A 26,519-nucleotide genomic window follows, 5' to 3' on the forward strand; every position below is an offset into this window, starting at 1 on the left:
CAAATTTTCTATAACTTCTTTCTGTCTTCCTAATATCCTCCTCTCTCTTTTTCCTCTGCTCCCTTTTCAAATAAAAATACAGTGGTGCCTGGCTAGACGAATTAAATCCGTTCCACGGGCCAATTCTTATAACAAAAAATTCGTCTAGCGAAACCCATAGGAATGCATTGAATTTTATTTTATTTTATTGCCCATGGGAACGCATTAATTGAATTTCAATGCATTCCTATGGGAAACTGTGATTCGCTAGACGAATTTTTCATAAAACGAATTCGTCTAGCTAGGCAACCTCCGCTCGAAAAATCCTTTCGTTAAGCGAAAAATTCGTCTTACAGGGCGTTCATCTAGCAAGGCACCACTGTATATTATTTTGGGCAGCCCTGGGTGGGGCTTATTTTCCTGTATCAGATTCCACTCCTAATTGTCCTATTAATTTTTCTGAGTCAACTGATTATATGTGATAGAACTTGACTTTTTGCTAGTAGCAAGTAATGGAATACTTTAAATAATTGACAGTTTGCTGCCCTTTAAAGGTTCCCAAAAAGCTGCCACCACACCCAGCCTAAACTGGGCTCTGTGTGAAATATTTTACCTCAGAAAAAGGTACATGGGATTAAGGATTAGGCTTTAAAGCATGCTCCCAAATCAACCCATCTTTTATCAGTATTGAACCTCTCTCTCTCCTTCCACAGCAAGATAGTCATGATAGTGTGAGGTGGAGTGGTGGGAGTACTGTTACTGAATAGCTTGGCTTCCATTGGTGCTGAATTAGGTAGTATTTGATGAGCTCCTTCATCATTTGATGAGCCCAACAGAGGTGTGTCCATTTTCTCATCCCTATTTGGATCATGTCCCCAGGTCCTTTACAGATCACCCAGGTGGCGCTGTGGTTAAACCACTGAGCCTAGGGCTTGCTGATCAGAAGGTCGGCGGTTCGAATCCCTGTGACGGGGTGAGCTCCCGTTGCTTGGTCCCAGCTCCTGCCAACCTAGCAGTTCAAAAGCACGTCAAAATGCAAGTAGATAAATAGGAACCGCTACAGCGGGAAGGTAAACGGCGTTTCCATGTGCTGCTCTGGTTTGCCAGAAGTGGCTTTGTCATGCTGGCCACATGACCTGGAAGCTGTACGCCGGCTCCCTCGGCCAATAATGCGAGATGAGTGCTGCAACCCCAGAGTCGGTCACGACTGGACCTAATGGTCAGGGGCCCCTTTACCTTTAAGCCCTCTGAGATGTATTCTTGGAGACGTATTTTGCAGAAAGTGTGCACAGCATCAGTCTAAGGCTCATGCAGTCCAATCTAATTTTAGGAAGGACTGTGGAAATATAACCACAAAAGTAGGAAGCTGAGCTGGCAGCAGCAAAAAGGGAAAGAAATGGAAACCACAGAAAGGAGGAGGAATTCTCTAGGATCCAAAACGTCTCCTCTGCCCCAGACAATGTCCCACTGGGATCTTCCTTTTCTGAACCATCAGCAGTCAGCAGACACATTTTCAAAGCTGTTAGTAAGGCACAGAACATTTGTTTTGGCGTTCTATTGAAAACAGTTGCGCGCCTCTCTTCATCCAGTAGATTCCAGGGCGGTGAACAATGAGCATATAAATAAATATATGTCATAGAAAACACTAAAATGTACAATAAAACCACAGTGCCGATCACCATACGAAGCGGCAGGTTAAAAGCATTCAGTAGGCATTACATGAATTAAAATGCCTCGGAATATAGACATGTCTTAGACTGGTGTCCCCTCCCAAAAGTGTAGCGGAAGCGTATCTGTTTAGTGCATCCAACACATGGAAAACATGGCAGTTCCGAAAGTGCCCCACCCACCCCAGAAAAAGACAGAGATCCCAATCCAACTATGTCCACATGTAGCAGCCAAACAGTGGACAGCTGTGGGTGTTGCTGGATTGGGAGAAGCTCTGGAAATTGGGGGGGGGACGTGGGGTTCCATTTTGCAAGTAATGGTAGCGCTGCCTGCGTTAGGAGCCTGTTCCGCTTGCCTATTTGGAAGCAAACAGATGTAACAGGCATACAGTAAGTCTCCAATGCTTTCTAGCTAAATCCTGTGGAATTCTCATTGCTGAAGGAAATTTGTGCTGTACACCGCTGCAACTGCTCAGCTGAACTCTAGATTTGTTGTTGTATCAGTTATATAGACTTACTGAACTCACTCACTGAGCAGAATACGTCCTGTGCTGTCAGTTTTCATTCCAGGTATCAGAGTTACAAGTAATCAAAACCTTACAATTTGGTTTTGGGGTTGTATGATGCAGATGAGCAAGGTTGCTATGATGATAGAGGAATGCCTAAAGGTAAAGGGACCCCTGACCATTAGGTCCAGTCATGGACGACTCTGGTGTTCCGGCGCTCATCTCGCTTTATTGGCCGAGGGAGCTGGCGTACAGCTTCCAGGTCATGTGGCCAGCATGACAAAGCCGCTTCTGGCGAACCAGAGCAGCGCATGGAAATGCTGTTTACCTTACCTATTTATCTACTTGCACTTTGACGTGCTTTCGGACTGCTAGGTTGGCAGGAGCAGGGACCGAGCAATGGGCGCTCACCCACTCACGAGGATTCGAACCGCCGACCTTCTGATCGGCAAGCCCTAGGCTCTGTGGTTTAGGCCACCCACGTCCAAGAGGAATGCCTACTGAGAAAATATTCCAGTTCGTAGACTACGTATTATTAATCTTTGAACTGAATCACATTGTAATTTTCTAAAATGAAAGGGTGACATGAATGCTCCAAACGAGCCTGAAGTCCTATACCAACTTACCTGGGAGTAAGCCCCACTGAAGTAGGCATGTACAGGAATGTGCAGTCAGCTCAGCTACCTTTAAGGGTGCGTCTAAACTGGTGCCAGACAGAGAGGATTTGGGAGGTATGGCTTCTCTCATAATCAGGCATTTTGGGGGTAGGGATTTGGCAACCTAAATAACATGGATCTCCATTTCATTAGAACTGCCTGCTACACTCTGTTCTCCTCATAAAAGCAGAATCTTGCTGATGTGAAGCACCAGACGGGAAGATACTGCCACCTAGAGGAGGAGATGCATCAGTACATATCTGCAAAAGAGTCATTATGTTAAAGTCATAATACACTTCAGAGATTTTATTTTTTAAAACGTATTTTTATTAACGATTTATTGGCCTACAAAAGTATGTGCAATGTCTTTTTTCAAGTTACATTTTCTAGAGATTTGGAACCACTTTTGTCTTGCAATAATGTGCATTAGGAGTGGGGGACAATTCTGTCATAGGCAAACATGTCGACTATATCCTGTCATAACCCAAACCCTGACTCACTCTGCGATTCAAGCAATGCTACTGTTATTGGAAGCTGTTTGACAGGGCCTGTGGTATCTCTGATAGCAAAAGAACATCCCTCTCCCCGAGCCCTAGATTTGAAGCAGTTTTAATAGGCTCTTTTTCTTTGTATTTCAGATGAGCATAAAACATGTGTATCACCCTGTCTTACCACGCAAGCAGCCCTGTAGCCTGAGAAAAAGAACCACAGAAAAAATAGCGAAAGCTTACTGTTTTCTTTGAGCAGTGCTGTCATTCAAGAATTGTTTTTATATATATAATTGCTTTTTTAAAAGTGATGTATATAAATATTCAATCATCACATTCAAGAACTGTCTTTATATTTATAATTGCTTTCTGAAGCAATTAGGCTTCCTAAAATTGTTTTTATATATGCAATCATCATTTTAACTGTTTTTGTATATGTAACTTTTATATATTGTGAATTGCTTCAGGATGCCTCAAGGGAAACTACTCATAAATAAAATAAGTATTAACAACTCTAATAAGAACATTTCCTTCTTTGAAAAATGTGTGCTCTCCCTCTTGCCCAGCACCAGACTACGCATGTCCTTTAATAATTTTAAAAAAAGAATATAAAACAAGATTCTCTCACAAGCAGGTCCGGGTTCAGGCAAGACCCTTTCAGGCAACACAGAGGGAGTGTACAAAACACACACACTGCTGCTGAATGGCTGGGACTACAACTACCACCAGAACTATAGCAGCATGGGAGAAATTATCCCAACTGATCCCAAAATGATCGTCTTAATTCTACAAAAAACAATGTTCTGACTCTTTAGAGACTTGGTCTCATGATTGACCCATAGCTGTCAAGTTTTCCCTTTTCTCGCGAGGAAGCCTATTCAGCATAACGGAATTTCCCTTGAAAAAAGGGAGAACTTGACAGCTATGGATTGACCAGAGAGCTATTAAAGATGATTTTGTCGAGAGTTTTCGTCCTCCCCGCTCCCTCGCATGTTCTATGCAAAAGTGGTCATGACAAATAGGGTAGGCCAAGAGTGGCCATGGCCTTACATGATATATTGGAATGAAGAAAATACTAGCTTACAGTGCAGTGCTGTAATTGTCTGTACAGAAGTAAATCCCACGAGACATATTCCCACCTAAACGTGTATAGGATTGTAGCCTTAGGCAGGCAAATACCATAATGAGACCAGTGAGAGCCGGAGAAAAATCTGATCTAAAACAAAAAATGCACATTGTGGAGCCAGCAGTGAATGCCTATTGCACTAGACTCTAGAGGGGGGGGGGGAATTGCTTAGTGGGAGGCCAGAGGAACAGTTTTTATTTCTCACATTAATATATTTCCTCACTATCTCTAACCTTTGGCTTCTGCAATTCTTTTGCATCAGTTTCAGAGCTCCAATGGCAAAAGGATTGTGAAAACAAAGAAAATTCATCTTTGGGTGTTTAATTCACAATGTCCTTCCCCAAATTTTTACTGTTATTGAACAGTCAGTAAAGTAAAACTTTAAGTACTTCAAATATATATCTGTTTAAAGTATCAAGTGAAACCAAAACAATACACACACAAAATGCAGGACAAATGAGAGGCAATAAAGATGAGCATAACTTACTCATTAAGGAGAAGAAATGTCTGTAATGTTTCAACACAAAGTACAATGGAGCACATTTATTTCATGTATTTGTACAAAAAAGCTTTTCTTCCTTTTTTGTTGCCCACCAAAGACATTTTTTTATTATTTGTTCATTTTTTGCTGGTTATTTATATATTTGTATCCAATTCAGTGAGTATAGTCCAAAGGTTCTATCCATCTATTAATTTTGAAATAGATTTATCAAGCTGAAGAGATTAGTATTTTATATATTAATGGAATAAGGTCTAAAAAGCTACAAGCAATGAAAAAAAAAGCCCAACAGGCAATGGCAATGAAGCTGCCTTTAAATTTTGGAAATGCATGGGAATTTGGGCTTATTTTCTCTCTACATGGTATATACACAGAAGAGGGAACAGTTACCACATCTATAGCAGTAGACCACTTATGTAGACTTGTGCCTTCTTATAGGATATCCATTTTAAATACATGCATCGACAAGAAAACTACAGTGGTACCTCTGGTTGCGAATGGGATACGTTCCGGAGCCCTGGTTGCAACATGAGCAGTATGTAACCCGCTTCTGCGCACGACGTCATTCGGCGCTCCTGCGCATGCGTGAACCGCTGAACCCAGAAATAACCTGTTCCGTTACTTCCGGGTTCGGTGCGTTCGTAACTCGTGTTGTACGCAACCCACAGCATTCATATCTAGAGGTATAACTGTGCTGTAGATTCATGTTGACATGAAGCAGAATTTGAAATGTATCAGATTCATTGCTCTTCGAGTTTAACAGAATTACAAAAATGTCTTAGTAGCAAGAACACTAGTAATCTGTACAATGTCTTTGAAAACATTCCCAGACTTTCTCACTTTAAAGATTCTTTACACTCTCCACACAGCAAAAAGAAAATGTACTGAAACCAGATGATAGTATTTTTTTTATTATACACTTACTTGATAAATAATATATCTGCAGGGTCATGCACAATAATATTGCCACAATTTATCATTACAGCATTACATTGAATAATTATTTTAAAACCTGGGCTTCCTGACTTTTCTACAAATGTTTTTGTTTTGACAGCCTAAGTTTGGGTATTTGCTGCCTTTCGTTAGCTAAGAGAAGTGTAGTATTTCACATGATACAGTGGTACCTCGGTTTATGAACACAATTGGTTCCGGAAGTCTGTTCATAAACTGAAGCGTTCATAAACTGAAGCGAACTTTCCCATTGAAAGTAATGGAAAGTGAATTAATCTGTTCCAGATGGGTCCGCGGCGTTCGTAAACCGAAAATTCGTAAACTGAGGTGTTCGTAAATCGAGGTTCCACTGTACTAACATCTGAAAATTGGCACAAATAGCAACCTTTGCCTGAGAGGTACAATACTTTAAAAGGAAGATTCCAGCATTCATTAAAATGTATTACTGGAAAGATACACAATTTTCTCTCCTAAATTCAGGAAGTCCTCAAAAGTTAATAGGGAAGTACAACCCAAATCTATATACTTGCACCATTTCAAGCTTGCATCAAAAATCACTTTGTAAAATCAAAATTAGGTTAAAAGGCTTTTATAAACACAGGGATTTATTCCATAACATTCACAGATTGCCTGCAAGATTGTTAAATCCTCATAGATTAAGGAGATGGGAAAAAGAAATGAAGTACTGCCAACATAATTTATAAAACCCCATGTTCACAAGTTGTTTGTTAGGACAATGCAAACGGCAAATAGGTACAGAATCAATTAATTGTCATTTATCTTTATGGGAATATATCCCCATCACCACTTCTATAAGTCACAAAAGGGATGGATCAAGGTTCTGATCCACAGTTTTACTGAACAACAGAGCAACAGATACTGGTTGAGTGTTAGCTCCTCAAACATCTGTTGAGGAGAAGGGAATGCTGGAGCCTGGTTGCGAGGATGTTACTGCCGCCAGGAGGAGTCATTGCATGCCCCATCCTCCTAGCCAGAAATGTAATATCACCACTAGGAGAGTATTTCTGTATACCTGGGTTACTGCAAAGCGTAGCAAAAGTGGCAGGTTGGGCCCTTAATATTTATACTGGTTTTGAACTACAATACTAATTCTTTGTTCTCAGTATTTCTGTTCAAAGCATTTCATAAATTTATTCATTTCACCTTACAATGTGAAACACTTCCAAGCGTTTTTTAAAAAGATCATTTGACAAACATGCACGAAAGAATGCTTTGATTGTGCCATTTCTTTTTGGAAGTTTCCTTGGTAAGTGAAGGACCAGTTACAAAATTAAACCAGTTCCTCTTGACCAATAAGCAACTGATTTAATTTGCAAAAAAAAAACAAAAAAAAACAAAAAACAAAAATGCAAACCATCTCCATTTCTAATGCTCCCCCCCCCAAAACCAGACAGGTGTTTGTGAGGGCGAACAGGTGTGTTTTATCTAGGAAGATGCAATGGGGAAGTAACACATGGAGTTCTGCCCTCTCAGTATTCATGTCTTGGTGCCAATTTTGCATCTGATTTGATCTACAATCTCAAGAAAGTAAGATGTGGGGTGGGGTGGGAGAGAAACAGCAGCTATAATTAGGTATACTCAAGACAAAATGAAAATTTGAGCATCTAGGATTCTGGGGCATCTGCATATTTAAGTACCACATTTAAATATTCTCAATTCTCATTTTAATTTCCTCTGAATCACACTGAATTCCAGTGGTACAACAAATGGGCATATGGAAACGCCATTCCAAATGGACACCAGGGGCACACACAATTAATTTTAGCTAAATGCATGTTAAATGAGGGAAGGACTAATAATAATAATAATAATAATAATAATAATAATAATAATAATAATACCCCGCCCAGCTGGCTGAGTCTCCCCAGCCACACTGGGCAGCTCCCAATCAAGTATTAAAACAATACAGCATTAAATATTAAAAACTTCCCTAAACAGGGCTACCTTCAGATGTCTTTTAAAAATAGGACTAAGGCCTGTATCCAGCGACATTGCCCCATTTGTACAAGGACCTCCTCTTTCACAGCATACCTTTCCCCCCCTTCCCCGTGTGCCCTCTAATTCTGTTCTGTGGGTTCTTCCAAATCCACATATTCCAAACCCACAGGGAGAAGAGAGAGAGGCAAAGTCTTTTCATGAATGGGATGAGGATTTAACTGAATACAACTATAAATCACTAAACTGCTGTTATTGGTATCTGTCACTAAATATACATACAATTAATGTTTATACTTACTAATAAAACAACAGATTTCCCCCAAGTTTCATATTTACTTCAGGAGGAAGATTACGAATGTATATATAAAATATATAACTCCTGGAAGGCTTAGTTCTCATAAAAAGCAGGTGAGATGGCAACTGTATGTCTGGACCATACCACTTCAATCTACAATTGGGGGAGAGGCACACGACAGAAAGCTCCTCCATTAAAAAACAACACCACCAAATTGCTGCACATAGAATGCTATGCCATGAAGAACAGACTCCTGCCTGTTTTCAATGGTGATTTCCTGTGCTCAGTAACTGTTTTTATATGGAGAAGCTTGCAACCATGTGAGCTCCTACTTGTTGCATGAAATGGTATAGTACAGGCATAGATTGATGTGTTTGTAAAGACTATCAAAGCCTTTGCCTGGCAAAAGGAATTACTGTGCAAAACACAAATATTTTCTGAATTAGATATTCAGATACTAAAATCATGTAATCACATTTTATTTAAGGCTCAAGATATACATCACTCAGTACATCCATTTTCTTTCTCTCAGTTAAGTGCAAAACAAAAAACTGCAGAGCGAGCCCTGCACTGTGTTAAACACAAATAGCAAAATATGGAGGGGGAAGTGTCAGCACAAACACACACAAAACCAACAAAGCTGTGTTTATGTGAGTTTCAGAAACCAGCTCAGAAGTCAGCATCATAAGGAATAAGGTGTAGCTGCTGCCTTCTGGCACACCAATAACTTCTTACTTAATTTTTCTGGTAATTATAAGGATGAACACAAATAGCCATGCAACAATATTTAACAGGCAATCAAGTGATAAAGCTCAGTGCTCAGGATAAGAACTAAATTCTTTAAATAAAACAAGTGTCAACTCATTTAAAAGCCAGAGACATTTATTGTTTTTGAACTGGACTGACTGCAGTTAATTTGCTTGAGCGAAACCTCAGGATTAAATACCCCTCCATGTCCATCTTCCATAATCAATCCAGAGAATTTAATTTCTTCTTTGTGCTCCAAGGATGTCTCAAGGCAAATGCGTCCTTGTAATTTCAGAGTCAGAATGTCCTTCTTCTTGGAGACTGGGCTCATAGTCACCAGCATTATTTGCCAGCTCAACATCTGGCTCATCGTTGCTCTCTGCACTATAATCCACTTCTTCGAGAAAGCGAGGTTCATCTTCTTCCAGAACGTACGTAGTGGGGCTGTAGCAAGAACACCAGGAGAGTAGGCTTATCGTCTATTATGTTCAAGTGAAGCAGCTTCCCAGCATGAACATATTTAATGCAATAAAAAAACTTATTAGTTTTTCTAAAATGTGACCAAGAGGCTCTGGACCAATAACATGATAACTATAGCCATTCATTCTATCATTCAGTGCCAAATGTTATACAGTGGTGCCTCGCTTAACGAATGCCCTGCTTAATGAAATTTCCGCTTAACGAAAGGATTTTTCGAGCGGAGGTTACCTCGCTAGACGAATGCGTTTTACGAAAAATTCATCTAGCGAATCGCAGTTTCCCATAGGAATGCATTGAAATTCAATTAATGCGTTCCTATGGGCAAAAAAAAATTCAAAAAAATTCAATGCATTCCTATGGGATTCGCTAGACGAATTTTTCGCTATAAGAAAAGACCCGTGGAACGAATTAATTTCGTCTAGCGAGGCACCACTGTATAGGAGATGCATTACCATTCTCCCCCAAAATTGGCAACAACAACAACAACAACGTCTTACTAAGCCCTTCATCAATAAAGATGAATCTTATCTTATATTAACAAAACATTCTGAACTCTGAATTTTCAAAACACGCAACACATAGACCTAGAAAGATGAAAGCCTATGTAGCAAAAAGCCATATGCATTCTTTCTATCCTCTCTGCATGTATCACCCCGGTGGCTCCACCTCTGACGCTGCACACTGAAAGGAAGGTCTGAAGGAGGATTCTTGCCTATTCTCTTGAAGCCTCCTGGGAACTGAGAAATCTGTGGGATCAGGGCTCCTGGTTGCAGGAAGGATCCCAAGCACATCCAGCTGGAGATGCGAAGAATCCGAGGCTGCAGCCATCAGTGATGGGGATGTGGGGGCTAGTCATGCCTGCCCGCTCCTCCATCAACACATTTTAAGGCAGACATCAGAATATCACATTTTTATACAGTGGATAACTGTCTCTTTCATAGCATGCCGAACTGCACCAACTAGTTTGTCAGAGCCACAGAACGGAAAAACAAACTAAAAATAGAAAAGTCATTTCTACAGAAACATAACAGAGGCTGGTGTTTATAACAAAGTTATTCCAAGATTACTGAGATTTCAATGTATTTTTATTAAAATGCAGTCAAGTAAAGAAAAATAAGTAATGTGGTCTGCTAAGGAAACAGGTTTTGGAGATTCAATCAGAAGGACATTTTCTACAAGACAAGTTTCTTCACTGAAGCTTTACCTTTCCCATGTGACAGAAGGGTTCCCCCCCCCTGCCCTACAAAACATTTTTGCAGAGCAAGTCAGGTCAACTTTCATATAAAACCTATTAAAGTGCATCACACAAAGACAATAGAAATGAAAACAGTGCATCACTTCACTGTGACAGCACAGCAAAAAGCTTTAAAGCAATTGAAGTAGGTGAGTGAAAGCAGAAAGTGGGAAAAGGGAAGCGTCCTCACATGTCTGAAGACAAAAGGGAAATCTCACCATTTCCCAGCCATGAGAATCTTTGCCCACTATCAATTCTAACAGCGAAATGTGGCACTAGACTTTATCAAAAATCAACCTCAAAACCTATCCAACAAAGATAATTTGAAACTTACCTCTGAAAGGAAGCTGGTCCTTTCATTTTAGGTGTTAAAATGATTAAAGAGCTGAGAAAGCCATTGTTAGGTACATGCTACTAAATGTCTGTCTGAAATTGTGTTCTTTACACAGAGATCCTGATCCAGATTCAGCAACCCAGGTTATGGATGCAGAGTGCTCTTTACATGCACACACAGAAAAACTGGTTTGGATGCGTGTTGGGAGGAATGCTTTTCTTTCTCGATCTATGTTACAATACAGACATTCTCTCCCCCCCCCCCACAAATGTGCACTAAAATCTGCCTCCTGCTGTAGTTATTTCATTTTAAATTTCCCGCCTCCAACTATTTCATTATTATTTACTACTATTATTATTTTATCTAGAGGACATCACTGAGAACTGTTGCCTGGCAAGAGAAGACTTGCCTCCATCATGGACTGGATGAGACCCAGCTGTTCCGTCCACTATCCCTTGTCTCTCAGATCATCAGTGATGTCTGTTATCTCAAAGGTGGAGGCAGAGGAGCAACACCAGGAAGGGAAGGGCAAGGATGAAAGAAGGAAATGTTAGCTGCATAAACCTGGCACCACAAGGTCACCATGGTATTCCTCTTCCTGCTACCAGATTTGAATGTATTTTTTATTGTAAGAATCTCTTGAAAACAACTTCATAAGTGGAATGTAAGTATTCTGAAACAAATAAACATTTAGTACAATATTTTAAGCTTGTACTACCTTGTCACTTTACAATTGGATTCAATCAATTCATTTTCAATGTCAAAGAGTGTAGATGGCAGGTTGTATTCAAGTGGTGATGTCAACCTTTTCAATCGCAATAAACCATAACAGAACTTGGCTCCCATCTCTTCGAGTTCACGTGTCCCAATTTGTAAGCCCTAATTAGAGAACAACATATTCACCAAGTGGTTAGTTTAATTATGTCTGATGCTATTGCTGAAAATAACTCCTGGCACAGTTTGTCTTATGAAGAGATGCAAGACCAGCTAATTAAAGTATTAAAGCAACGAATGCAAAAACGAATGCAAAACCAAAGTTTATACCTTTATGAGATGGGTTTGGGGTCCAGAGTACAAGCAATGATAAACATGCCATTCAAAAAGTATGCTAAACTGGTCACTTTATTTCGAAGAAAAAGCAGTTGCGGGACACCATTCTGAACATGCTTCTGGCCTATTTTTTGCTTTAAAATCTCCTCTGCTATTAGCCCTAATGGTACTGTTTACTGCAAAGCACATTCAGGGACAAATTACAGGCATGGTTGGGGTCCGTTTTTGGCAGAAAACCTTTGCAGAGACACAATCCAGATCAGTGGCATGTCCCAGTTTGATACCTGACAGATTTCCCCCTTCCACCCCCCCCTTTTTTAAAGAAAGTGGCCATGCTGAACCATTTTTTTAAAAAAATGTTTGTTTACCCTAATATGTGGTTTGGCCCTTAGATAATACATATTTCAAAGTGTTCAGACAATGCACAAGATTACTTTTTCAGACTCATTAAATATACAGATGCCATTTTTACAATTCAATTTTATTTTATACCTTGTACTTCCCCTGGTCACATCCACATAATGTGCTTTCCATGGTGTAACTCCTCTGAACACCTATTTCTCTCCAAACAACAACACGTGCTGTAGATTCCTTGGACTTTTCTACCACAAAACTGCAGCTGCTCATGCAGAATGCTGGCGCTGTCTGACTCAGAATCTTTGGAAGAGTCTAGAGGAAGGAAGTATTTAACAGCGCTGAAACTGTTAAAAAGTTTAGCAGAAGAAACCACTGAATATTAAAAAGTGCATTACTTGGCCCACTTTCAATATCTGAAAACGTATATAACCGGAGCTGAAGTTCTGTGGATTTCAGGCTATGTATTATTTACATGCAAATAAAAAAAAATTAAGGATAGAAGAAGTATGCATTCCAATAATTTATATTGAACCCCACCCTTCCTCCAAAAGCGAGCCCAGGGCAGTTAACAAATATATAATTATAACAACACAAAATACAACAGCAGCAAAAAAGCCCCACTTAAAATACCAATACAAACACAGAAAACTTCCATAATAAAACAGCAGGATGGTTAGCAGAAAAATTATTATACCATGAAGACTTGGCAGAATAAAAAAAAGTTCTCACCGTGTGCCTAAAAGGGAAAACTACAAAAAAAAATGAGAGGAACTTTTGTGATGTAGTGGCCACTCACGAGAATACCACCCAGCTTTTCTTTTCTTTTTAAAGCAGGGCATTCCCTATTTACAGTTTGTACAACCAAATGGAAATCCATGATGTGAGAGGAACAGCAGTATGAGATACAACCCAGCGTGTGGAGGCTGTGATTTTATATCCCACTGCAATGATACCAGATGTCGAATGGAGGGGAAGGAGCTTCTAGCTTCATGAGAGTTGTCCAAACTGTTGAGGATCTGGCTTGCCAATTCTACAATTGTACTATAAATAGACTTCTATTCTTTATCCTTTATAATTCTGCTGTCATCATAAAACTTTATTAAAGCGTTCTCCTTAGTACACTAATAATATATTATTGGGGTTTTAGGCTATAGCTGTAGAATGAACAGACACAGAAAATTAATTAAAATATATTTACATATGATGCATATCAACTATAGAATATTTATCTATCTATCCCCAATGCTTTAATAGTTTCTTACATGAAATTTTACTGGGTTTTTTTAAGGAAGCTGCTTTATGTTCACTTCACTAATTAAAAACCAGATAGTTAAATTTTCCAAAACAGTGGGTTGTATTCATGTTAGTCAAAACTCATCGAGTGGACCCACTGGAATTTGTGGATACTAACTTAGGTCTTTCAATTTCAATGGATCTCCTCTGGGCAAAATACTACTGGCATACTACTGGCAAACTTGAGGATTAGAAAAAATAAATAGAAATTATGGATCTGTTGTGGCCTTGTTTGGATTTTTAAAGAAACAACTCACCCTATAGCCAAGGTCTTCAACCACATCACCAGAGGCAGCACTAAGATTAGTATGCCACATGGTTTCCTTGATGCTGCAGCCATACATAAACACGTTTTTCTTGCGAGAATGACCATGATAATCACAAAAAACCTATGAGAAACAAATTTTTCAAAAGTTGTAAAAGATGCAACTTTCTTGTATCTGTAGTGGGGCAGAAATATTGTCTTTTTTTGTAAATAATTTTTATTAGTTTTCAAATATTCCCCCAATAATAGCCAAATTATAACAATATCAATTAGTTGGGGCAGAGATATTTTCACAAATATTCCAGCTCATCAATTATATACCATTTGTTCAATTTCTGTGCTGTCTTTTATTACTCTGTATGAATCCCATTTCTTCAAGGAGTTCTGATGTAATGATCCCAGGGTAATAAACTATGGTTTATTGGCTCAGGAGCTAACTGTACGCTCCTGCCTTCCCTCACATAAGCAACTTCAGTGAATCTATCTGTTTGCACTTTGAGCCCCCCCCCCGCCAGCCCACTCCCGAGAAATAAAGACACAAGGACACAGAGATTAAAGTTAATGTTGGTGGGCGAATTTAGGCCACAACTTTATTGATTACAGAATGTGAGCAGTAATGGCTTAGGCACTGGCAGGCGAGACTATAACTGACTTCCTACCCGCTTTGCTGTAAGTCTGGCAAGGGTAAACTCCTGAAGAGGTAGCCTGGCCACCGTGAACCGACTTAAGCACCTCAGGGTTCCCTGGGTCGTGGTATGGCCCTAGCCCAGGCATCCCCAAACTGTGGCCCTCCAGATGTTTTGGCCTACAACTCCCATGATCCCTAGCAAACAGGACCAGTGGTCAGGGATGATGGGAATTGTAGTCCAAAACATCTGGAGGGCCACAGTTTGGGGATGCCTGCCCTAGCCCCTTCGCGGGCTTCGGACAGGACCCAGACCCCTGGATTCCTTTAGTGGAATATCTTAAAGCATGGAGTGGCTGGTGATGGCTACACCTCCCCTCCCCCATACACCGCTATGCTAATGCCTAACCGCCACCTTACAAAGTTGTGACGATTGCCGAGAGGTAGGCGAAAACCAAGTGGCCAAGCCAATCTGCCAAATAGAATAATTCCTACCTGTCCCCCATTTCAAAACAGGCGACCAAACAAAGTCTAAAGCAAGGCCAATGGGTCAGCCTAAAGGAAGGGAGGGTGGGAGAATTGCGACGCGAGGCAAAAGGGGCCGAGCTAGCCTCCCACCGGAGTTTAAATCATCCCGGCCATGCCCCCCAAGAGCCACCGGATTGGTGGCACTAACGGTGGGGTGGCCGGGACATTCCCCCAGCGTGACGCGGGATGCAATCCCGCCCACGCTGAGGGGAGGGGGTGCGCTCAGGGGGCCAGAGCGCAAGGTTGGGAAATAGTTGTTAAAATGTTCCCTCCAAATGAGGATATGAAACCAGGATCAGATCCTGCTTTTAATCAGGAACTCTTAGTCGCAAATTCCCAGTTTGGTTGAGAGTTTCACAGGGTGCGAAAGAAGAGCTTTGCAACTTGGCCAGCAGAGAAACCACATGCCTTGAGCCCCTCCTGGGCAACGGCCGCCCACCTGCTATGTCTCAAAACAAAGGGGGCAGGAGATCGGGGGAGGCTTGGAGTCACGGGTGGGTGGCGCGCCATTGCTCAGGAGGTGCGCAACGTGCACAGTTTCTCTGCTGAGCAAAGTGCAAAGCCCTTCTTTCGCACTCTTCGATCCCCCCAACCACCTCTGCCTCTGCCTGCACAAAAACGATCTTCCCACCCCTCTAGCTGCATATTACTCCAGGAGAGCAGGGTGTCTGTCACGTTTCCTGGGTACATTTAATGAAATCTGGGGATGGAATTTGTCTGGGGACTGATTTGCAAATCTGGGGACTGTCCCCAGGAAACGGGGATATCTGGTAACTCTAGTCTACATATACACATGGATGCATGTACACCCACTGGCCGCACACACTACTGACATGTGGCCTGTGGTGGTGGTGGGAAAGCATCAATACGGCCCTTGGACCAACAACAGTTAGTCCAGGCATCCCCAAACTTTGGCCCTCCAGATGTTTTGGACTACAATTCCCATCTTCCTCGACCACTGGTCCTGTTAGCTAGGGTTCATGGGAGTTGTAGACCAAAACATCTGGAGGGCCGCAGTTTGGGGATGCCTGAGTTAGTCACTCCTGATCTACAGAAAACCACACCTACAGAAAAGTCACATCTGTCTGAGGCTGCTAATAATACTGACCACATTTAAAAGCAGAGCATGGGATCTGCGGAGGTAGAACTAGAAGTTTCTGAGGAGAAACATCTGTCAAAAGGGTTCCCTCACAGATTTCATATATTTTTTTGAGGGAAGGGGCATTTTCATGCAATGCCAGAATGACTTCCAATGCTTTTACTTCAGTGGAGTGAAGTGGGCGAGCACATGGATATGAACACTTACCAGGGGCAAACGTTTTATAGTAGCCAAATACTGCAGCAGGCCTTTGGCATGATAAATGGTGGGGTGCAGATCTAGGTTGGGGTTTTGCCATTGTCTGTTCAAGTCCTCCCCGCTTAAGGAACAGCGATGACTACAGGAGAAAGACATTCTCAGTAAGTTCTTACTGTCCCAAACAAAAAGGTTTCCCCCTCCAAGTAAGTTTGTGAGACAACTTTTGTGGATATTTTGTGCAATTTTATTAAGACAAAAAAGGCGGCTCTTTAAAGTCTTTTTTTAACCGTTTGATTTAAAAAACCAGTTCAGCAAAAATGAATCAAGATATTAGAAAGTTAGCCTGCTTGTATCCAGTATTTGTCTAAACTGGTGGGAATCATTACATTTTGTGATAGTAAATTCCACAGTTTAGCTATGTGCTGCATGAAGAAGTGCTTAATTTTGTCTGTCCTGAATCTCCCACCATAAGAGCAAACTCCTATAGGCCGAGGTGCCTTTGCCCCCCCCCAAAAAATATTTGAGGGCACTGTCCCCCAAACTGATGGGCATGACCATTTAAATGGTGTTTGTGCGCCACATCATGTGAATGATTATGTGGGGCAGGGCTTACCTTGGGCCCCCTCAATATTTTATTCAAGTTGGCACCCCTGTCACCCACATTTCAGCTTCACTGGAAGACACTGGGTTCTAGTGTTATGGCAGGAAAAAGCCTATATACTTTTCCCACACCATGGATAATTTTCCACAAATCAAACATGTTCTCATTTAGTTTAGGCAAGTAACCCCAAATGCTGTAATCCTTCCTCATAAGCCAGTAGCTCCAGCCCCTGATAATTTTGGTTGCCCTTTTCAGACTTTTTCTAGCTCTACAATATCCTTTTTGAGGTGGGGCAGCCAGAACTGTACACAGTATTCCAAGTGTGGCCACACCATGGGTTTGTATAAAGTTATTCTGATATTATTTTTTATTGCTTTTTACTGATCCCTAACATGGCGTTCACAGCTGCTGCATACGGGGCTGACGTTTTCACTGAGCTGTTCATTGAATATTAAGGCAAAAGGACAGGAGGTCGATGGCCTGAACTTGGTTTGGAAGTGCATAAGAAGCATTATCTTTGCTGCTGAATACACTTAAAAACTTACTTTCCATTAATGACCCCATCAGGATTAAGCATTGGTAAAATTTTAAAAATATAGGATTCTCGTAAACTTTGGGCAGCAGGAGTATTACTCATGAGATATTCCAAAGTTCCCTTCATAACCCAGCTTGCGTTAGTCTCTCCAGGATGAACACGAGCACATAAGAAAATATAAGGACGGTTTCCTAAAAAAAAAAAACACACAGCACAAGCAAAACAGCATGATACAATCATAAGTCACAGCAGCTTATTATGAATAGACACATATGAACGAGAACATGAAATGCATATAATTAAAGCCCTTGAATGCATTAAAGTAGAATATATATATAAAGTGTTGAACAGGTAGATGTGGCCACCTGGCATGTTTAATTAGGCCCACAAATTATGCTTTCCGGAACATCTATATGCAATTCTTGTATCTTTTACAAAGCAGCCTACATTCAGGTATATAAATTCTCAGTGAGAAAGAAAAAAACGTACTTACTGAACTGACAGATATGTTCATAGTAATCTGATTCCGGCATGGCTGTTATAGTTACTATGGGACAGCTGTTTCCAGAGAGTGTCTCACATAAAACATCTTGTCGAAAATATATCTGCTGAGGATTGTGTGTGGAGTCCAGTTTTTTGAGATGCATCTTCATGACAAAAACAATTAGATCGTAAGCCTACAGCCTTGTTTCATATTTTACCATAACTACAGGTTTAGCTTTTACTGTGTTTAAAAGACAGCAGACACCACCAGCAGTTCTAGAACTGTTTTCCACCAGTATATTTGTAAAACAATGCAGTTTTATTTCAAAACAGCTTTTTTCTGAAGACCGTCCCCCCTCCCCCGACAGAAAACCGCTTCCTCTGTTATTAGGGGCCACTGTACATTGGTTGAATTTTTTTGGGGGGGGGGACGGGGACGGGGACCTGCTTGACATCTGTAAAGTGTTATATGTATTCCTACATTTATGGACCATAACCTCTTGCAAACTAAATGTATTAAAGCTTATATTCATTATTTTTGTACCAACATCATTTTGTCAAATCCAGTCTCTAATCTGCATTGCTATGCACCTACAGCTGAAACAAATCAACAAGAGTTGTGCTCTACATATGCAAAGTCCTGGTTATTCAGAATCAATACAGTGGAACCTCGGTTTATGAACACCTCGGTTTATGAATTTTCGGTTTATGAACGCCGCGGACCCATCTGGAACGGATTAATTCATTTTCCATTACTTTCAATGGGAAAGTTCGCTTCAGTTTATGAACGCTTCAGTTTATGAACAGACTTCCGGAACCAATTACACCCATGCTTCAGTTTATGAACGCTTCAGTTTAAGTACTCTGCGGACTGTCTGGAACGGATTAATCCACTTTCCATTACTTTCAATGGGAAAGTTCGCTTCAGTTTATGAACGCTTCAGTTTATGAACAGACTTCCGGAACCAATTGTGTTCATAAACCGAGGTACCACTGTACTAAACTTTTTACCACATTAGTTTGCAGGAGGTTTACTTGTAAACATTTTTTTTTTACTTTCCTAAACTTTATGTATGAATATTTCAGCTGTTTTCAGCTGTTTTCAAACAGAAAGTGCTTTTGCATCTAGCTATTTTTACTATCAAACCATGTAGTTAAAATACTTGAAATCGTTAAAAGTAAAAATGTGCATAAACAAATTATGCCTCCCCCTAAACTCAAATTAGCTCACCATTAAAGCTGAATAAGTATATGGATAATGATAAGCAAAGTAACAAACATCATCCTTATGCTGGAAACTGACTGTGAAGGTAATTGTGTAGTAGGATTTTCCCTTCTGGCCACCAGCTGCAATGGAACTTCTTGAAAAGTGATTCCTAGAAGCAACATTTTAGAATTAGCTTAAAGATGCAATGCATGCTACAATTTATGGTAAATAATCTGCAGAGATGCATCACTCACTCAAGTATTACCTTTAGTACAAATGAACAAAGATTGAAATATGAATTCTTAATTTCTATTTTTAAATATTTATTGGAATTTTATTTACAACATAACACAACCCCCACCCCCACCCCAATACACAAATCCACCCTCGTTAAACGTGAACATAACATACAACAACGCAAACAACCAAATAAAAGACTTCCTTTATCCTGTACAGTGGTACCTCGGGTTACAGACGCTTCAGGTTACAGATGCTTCAGGTTACAGACTCCGCTAACCCAGAAATAGTACCTCGGGTTAAGAACTTTGCTTCAGGATGGGAACAGAAATTGTGCAGTGGCAGCCCGGCAGCAGCAGGAGGCCCCATTAGCTAAAGTGGTATCTCAGGTTAAGAACAGTTTCAGGTTAAGAATGGACCTCCAGAACGAATTAAGTTCTTAACCTGAGGTACCATTGTATCTGGCCTCCTTAGTTACTTCTTATAAACTGTTTCCTTTATGAATTATTATTAAGATTTTTCTAATTATAACTTAAATATCCACAAAGTCTCCTGCAGACATTAATCGAAACAAGTCCAAGTATGTATTTTAGGCATAGCTGCCAAGTTATCCCTTTTTTAAAGGGATTTTCCATCATGCTGAATAGGCTTCCTCGCGAGAAAAGGGAAAACTTGGCAGCTATGATTTTAGGGCACTGTTTCGTGAAGGATTTTCTGCATTTCCCCCATGCTTTTTGAAACTCTTGTCTAGTGTGATCTCTAATTGCCTCTGTTAATCTAGCCAGTTCAACATACTCTAACAGTGTTAATTACTAATATAGTTAAGTTAGTTTTTCAGCCCATTTAATTCAATGTTTTATTTCCTCCATTTACAGTTATACTTACTTGTAGTAACAAATATCAGTTCCTACACGAGTCCACCAGGGTCTACCATTTAGTGCATCTTGAACAGAGTACATAAGCGGCTGCATACCTTCAAGCAAAATATATTACGTAATTCAACATGGTTGCATGTATTCAGTGAAGAAATGTACCCGTCTAGAGCATAGAGTTAAAGGAAAACTTAACTTTTTAATCAAGGAAATCTAATATATTAAAAAGTTATCATTCTGCATTCTGAATACGCCAAGATAATTTATCAACTAAGCTTGAGTGTCATTTTGATTTCTGATAGTCGATAAAACTCCGTTAACAATCCAACCCTTCAAAATATATATTTCTTTATCACTACGGGGGAAAGCACTGTGAAGGTTTTGTACATCTGAATGAATCCACATTCTTCCTAGGCACTTCTTTTGAATAAGAGAAGAAAAGCAGGTCTTACCATAATTAAACTGACTATTTGTCTTTTCACAGTTGATTATATTAAATCGGTAGGCAACACCTGCTCGCATTCCGCTGGCCTCAAAGTAAAACCACTGGTGATAATGATTGCTGTTTATGTCAGAGTTCAGAATGAGATCATACTCATTTCTAAAGATGAACAGAAACAAGTCTTAAAATGAAGAACAGCTTCAAAATTAAAAACAAAGTAAAACAAATGAAAACATCTTACTTTCTGATCTGTATAACTTTGCGTAAATTTCCCGATTCAAATCTGGAGTTAAATTTCAGGACGTCTCCTTCATCTGGCACTGGACAGCTTAAAGAAATAAAATCACAGGGAAAGGAAAGTTATATTTATATTCATCATTCCAATTTTATACTATACTTTAAATATTGCTGGGTGCATAAAATGAAGAGGGTGATGGGAAATAACAGCTCCTCCTTACGATGGCTACAAATATCACTTTTAGTTATATGACCTTAATTATTCAGGGCTTCAGAATGCTGGTTTCTTTTGAATCTGATTCAACCAATAAGGCAGAGCCTACAGGAGTTTTGCTGTTGCTCATCAGTAGGAATATTCTAGGGTAAAGAACATCAGCACAAGTGAAGTATCTATGCAATGCTCAGTTGTCATATAGCAGTCTTTCCCAGCCTGGTGCCTTCTAGATGTGTTGGACTACAACTCCCATCAGTCCCAGGCAGTATATGTCTGTGTTGACACAGCCACATGGAAGTTGTAGTCAAAAACATTTGAGGCTGGGAATGGCTGCCATACATTTTACTTTCCCCAACATTTCTGGTCTTCTTACACAATACGGTTGCACAACCCACCATGATGTGTGTTCACCAGAGAATAACATTTCTCCAATCTTATTCTCACCGAATTTACAAAGAGTTTTGCAAAAACCTCAAACAGATACCTGTTATTTGCATAAATAAAATATCCAATTAACTCATTCAGGGATTTCCTTAAACCCAACGAAAATGTTTAAGAAGATGTTTAAATATTAAGAGTATTCTTTGTTTCTCTTGGAGTGACTCCCAGTGGAGTCAACCTGCTGATGCAATGGACCTCTTCTCACACAGATGTTGGGGGCCTCTACAGCAGACTGCAGGAGGGGACGTGCATAGCTACGCAGGGGAGGTAGAGGAAGGGGAAACCCTGTCACATCCATTCATGTGACGTTGGAATCACCCAGAGATTTCGTTAAAAAAAGTTTCTTAACTTGACAAAAAATAATGGAATAACACATTCCATATAAACAAGAATATGGGAATATTTGGCATAATGAATATCTGAGCGTGCAGTTAAATCGGCACACATTAAGTTATTTAATTGCTTCAGTTTGCTACTCCACTGGCTAAAATTGGTGTTTTTCAAGTTTCCAAGGTGGAATAACTTGGAAGCTTTTATGGAGTTTGTCAAGGAGAAGACTAGTAAGAGGTAGAGAAAGCAAGCTTTTAGAAGTTTGTTTGCTCACTAACGCCAATCTTCACCTGCAGTGTGCATTCATAGGAGGGGGTTAGGTGAGCTCTAGGGAAGTATTTTCAATTCACATTTCATGGAACAATGGTGAGTTACTTTCCCAGAATACTCTGCAACACACAAGTGTTTCATTGCAGGCATAGAGAAGTTCCTCAGCTGATAAGGAGGCACATAATGGGTCACACGAAACTGCAAAATTTGAAACCACTTGAAGTAAATATAATACAGTAATACCTCGGGTTACGAACGCGATCCATTCCGGATTGCAGTTCGTAACCCGAATAGTTCGTAAACCGAACGTGATGGGCGCCGCCATTTTGCGCATGCGCAGATCGCGCGATCGCGCGTGTGCCGCTTCTGCGCACGCGGCGAAAACACTTCCGGGTTTGCGCAGTTCGTAACCCGAACTGTTCGCAAACCGAGGTGGTCGTAACCCGAGGTACGACTGTAGTGAGTTTTAGGTTCTTTTAATTGTTGTTTAAATACAAACAATTACAACTGATATTTTAAGCTTTAACTGCCTCTCATTTGAGCAGGAATTAACTCCCGAAACTTTACAACTATATAAATAGTCTAGAAAAGCTACCATAACCTCACTTTTTCATCAGTTGCATTTTCTTACTTATTTTCTCTAAACCAGACCAAAAGAGAACTTTACCTGTGAAACCTACCTGGGATTATCAAGGTCATACACAACTCTGTCTATGATATCATCAGGGTGAATCAGCCTTTCAATATCTTGGGCAATTTTTGTCCTATAAAATAGAGAGAGTCCTTAGCTCATGTTTCACAACGAGAAAGGTACAGCACCAGTTATTAAAAATATATCATAAGGTAAGGAAAGACCATCAGATGAGGTATCTAATTTTGCACAGAATGCGATTATCTATCTGGGGGACACATCCCAATTATTTTCCTTATGGAGAGAATCAACCTGTACAGAAGACATCAGAGATTCAAGATCAAATATTGGCTTCCTTTTCCTTCCAAAGTGCATAATATCAGATATCAATTATTATTTCAATTAGTATTATTAGTTTAAACTAATTAAGTTTGAGAACAATTAAGTTATATTAGCAATTCATGCAATTGCAGCTGAAGTAAATAAAATTTCAGAGTACTGTGCAGTGATTGGGTTAGTGTGCGAGCTTCTCACCTACGAAAACCTCTACTTAAACATGAGGTTATAAATAAAAAGTATACTTAATGCAAGATTAACCATGTGACACGACTATCATTTCTGCGAAAATAATTCTGTAATCCCACTCTGTGGAGCATTATATCTGGTGCTTTTATTCTGCCATGTATAGAAGCTGTAAGAACTCTTGAACCAGATGCACAAGCATGTCCGTAACCATGTGCACAAAAGACACAAAATTCCCTACACAAATGTGTTGTCCATGTCAGAAAGAAATCTTCTTATGCCTCATGGCACAGAAAGCCTATACAGTTGGAAATACCTGCTCAGAAAAGTTGAACACCTTGGAAATTAGCTTTATTCAATAGCTAAATAGTAGAGTGAAAAGCACATACAATAATAAAAACAAAGAGGCAGATTTTGACATTGAAAAATATTTCTCAATTCCCATTCTGTGTCTGAAAATATATCCCAACTGGCCTTGATGTGGGATGTAGAAGTTGTGCCAAAACAGAATGGAGTTATTGTGTGGTAAGCTGACACATGTGAACAAAATGAAAACCTACTGTAAACTATCATTCAGAAGACACACTAAGCACAGGCACCAAAATATAGAAATGAGTAGTCAAACTAATAACTAACATCTAATTCACAGCTTCCCTCTTCTACTCTTTGTCAAAAGTATTGTTTATACAATGTCTAGATAGTACGTTTAGAATTGTTAGCAAGTAAAACCTAGGTACACTTGCCACAATTTAGTTTTTTTTATGTCACCGTTTAGTTCATCTTAAGGACCCATCTGACGACTGACATTTTTTTAAAGATCCACTGCTACGGAAATTAGTCTTATTTTCTCCATCAAGCCTAACTAGACTCATATAAACTTGTTTCTTAAGACAAGCCTGATATTTAGGATTACAGGAATAATATAATGTAATAATAATGTATAATATAATGTAATGTATAATATAATATGATGTTTGGAATTATTCTGGAAATAATGTTTTGTTTGATTCAGTTCTTATATATTAAAATTATCTTAGAATATTTCTTTCTTTACAACTAAACAAATTCACTGACATACATATTCTAAGTTTGCTTCCCTGTTAATTTTATTATGCCTCAATATATTCTGACTTCCATATATTCTGCATATTGGTAAGTAACCCAGCTCGCACATAACACTAAGTCAAAGTTTGTTTAGCCAAAGTGTAATTTATTTTGGCAACAAACCACAATGTGAAACCATGGGTGGTGATTGGCTTATGAAGTACAGTTTGCTTTAACTATGGCTTGGCACTATGTCTGACCACAACAACTATAGTCTATTTGTGTGTGTGTGTGTGTGTGTTTTTTTTAAAAAAAAGCTTAATTTGTTTGCTTCTCTGCAAGATGCCCCTTGGCTTGTTGAACAAACCATAGTTCAGCATTCTGTAAACACAGTCATTTTATTAAAATCGTTTCAGAGGGAAAGTAGGAAAAACACATATTTTAATGGAATAGTTTTGGCACATGCTTTAAAAGTCTACTTGTGACGCTAGTCAATTCAATTTTTTAAAAAATTATCTTACCTATTTTTTCTCAATACCAGAGACCAACATTATCTGATTTGGGGGTATTGCCAAGACCTGAAAAATAGTATTAAGCTAGACACTGAATATCTCTCAGTGGTCAAGTTGTAATTAGACTTATTATTTTGGAACTTTGATTCTTTAGAGCCATGACTAACTAACAAACAGAAGCTTCAACACTTCCAGTACATCTTTGAATCTTTCACTCACTGAACATACAGTGCAAGGCAAACCAAATCTTCAACTATGAACATTGCTACATTTATCTGTAACTCGCACAATGTTAACATGAAATTCTCTGGCACCGTTACCAATGAGGTGCTGGAGCCATAGTTGTCACTGTATTTCTAATGGCACAAGAAATATGCAACAAGAAGCAATAATGTCAAACCAAAACTGAGGTGCGGAGGGCATCCCCATCGCATTTTTCTAGCTCTGGCCCTTCCAGTAGCAAATGGAACCTGATCTAATTTGTAAGGCAAACACTTCCTTTCAAGTAATAACCTGAGCTACAGTCCACCTTCACAATAATGTAATCCTTGTTGTAGTCAAATTCTAACCTTAAACACGGAACCAAGGATGACAGCGCAAAAATGTTTAAAGATTAGGACATCAGGACATTTGCATCTGGTGCTCTATGAACAAATGAAAGCAGGATCTTAGGGTTCCCCAAAGTCTTTCTGAGTGTTTTGTCAACAAATTACCAGCATCAGTTGCTCTACTTATCTGCACAGCATGCTGGGACTCTGGAATGACTGTAGATTCTACGTAGCAGCACACCACGAGCTTTAGTAGCAATTCACACTGTGTATTAGAGCAATCCCGTGTGTTTTTGATATTATGGGAAAGGAAGGAAGATTTTGAAAGAGAAGAGAGAAACCAAGATAGTTTTTTAAAAAAAATGTATTTTCTGCCCTATCAATTTGGAATAAGGTTCAAGGAAACTGCACACACCCATTCACTGCCAACTATAGCCAAAAAGGAGTTCAAGAGACCCCGATGTTATGAAGGAGAAATATCCAATATTTCTTTCACATACATCAGAGTTCGCATGTGACTGCCAGCCATTCTCTTCTTCCTTGTGGAAGAAAGGGAATAAAGTTTGAGATTATGAAACACTTGGGAAGTCCAAGACTTTTTTTTTTTAAACAACAGCAGATCTTAGCATTAACATAGTACTTTAGCATGTTCAAGGCAATTTATATACATTAACCCAGTAAGCTATACCACCTCCCTGTGAAACGGGTTGTTGTTATAATCAAATACTGCAGATGAGGAAATTGAAGCTAACAGATTACTTAGGTCCATGGCAGAGTGAGAGCTAGAAAGGGGGCTTTTCCCAGCTCAGCTCACAGTTTGCTACTGCACCACATAATCTATCTCCTGCTTTATATACTTCAGAAGATTTATTTCAAGTTCTCAGTGGGCTTCATTATTGTTAAAGGGGGGAAGCTTAAGAGAAAACAGAATTCTGTATTCAAAAAAACATTTTCCCATATTAGCTAAGAGCAACAGTCTTAAAGGGAGTTCCCACTCATGGAACAGGGTGTTATCAGCTCTTTGCTTCCTCTGTAGCCCTTCTAAATCCCCAAAGAC

At 39.7% G+C, this 26,519-nt stretch overlaps 1 protein-coding gene across 7 annotated transcripts in view; it reads right to left on the reverse strand.

The window, feature by feature from the left end:
* Positions 1-2,691: 2,691 nt before the first annotated feature.
* The window catches only part of AGTPBP1 (ATP/GTP binding carboxypeptidase 1), a 70,936-nt gene continuing 47,108 nt past the window's right edge, over positions 2,692-26,519 (reverse strand). For 5 of the 7 annotated variants that reach the window (XM_035100148.2, XM_035100145.2, XM_060280094.1 and 2 more), the window contains 13 exons: positions 25,963-26,001; positions 22,886-22,969; positions 20,955-21,041; positions 20,724-20,872; positions 20,285-20,372; positions 19,187-19,331; positions 17,966-18,119; positions 17,483-17,663; positions 16,346-16,475; positions 13,879-14,010; positions 12,464-12,640; positions 11,640-11,800; positions 2,692-9,317 (listed from right to left, as the gene is read on the reverse strand). In XM_035100148.2, coding sequence (XP_034956039.2) covers positions 9,140-9,317; positions 11,640-11,800; positions 12,464-12,640; positions 13,879-14,010; positions 16,346-16,475; positions 17,483-17,663; positions 17,966-18,119; positions 19,187-19,331; positions 20,285-20,372; positions 20,724-20,872; positions 20,955-21,041; positions 22,886-22,969; positions 25,963-26,001 — 1,705 coding nt within the window. In that variant the 3' untranslated portion in view covers positions 2,692-9,139. Of the gene's footprint in view, positions 9,375-11,639; positions 11,801-12,463; positions 12,641-13,878; positions 14,011-16,345; positions 16,476-17,482; positions 17,664-17,965; positions 18,120-19,186; positions 19,332-20,284; positions 20,373-20,723; positions 20,873-20,954; positions 21,042-22,885; positions 22,970-25,962; positions 26,002-26,519 lie in introns of all 7 variants that reach the window. The other 2 variants (XM_060280097.1, XM_060280096.1) reach the window with 2 other exon arrangements.

The sequence above is a fragment of the Zootoca vivipara genome, chromosome 11 (assembly GCF_963506605.1).
Source record: "Zootoca vivipara chromosome 11, rZooViv1.1, whole genome shotgun sequence".
Taxonomy (NCBI): domain Eukaryota; kingdom Metazoa; phylum Chordata; class Lepidosauria; order Squamata; family Lacertidae; genus Zootoca; species Zootoca vivipara.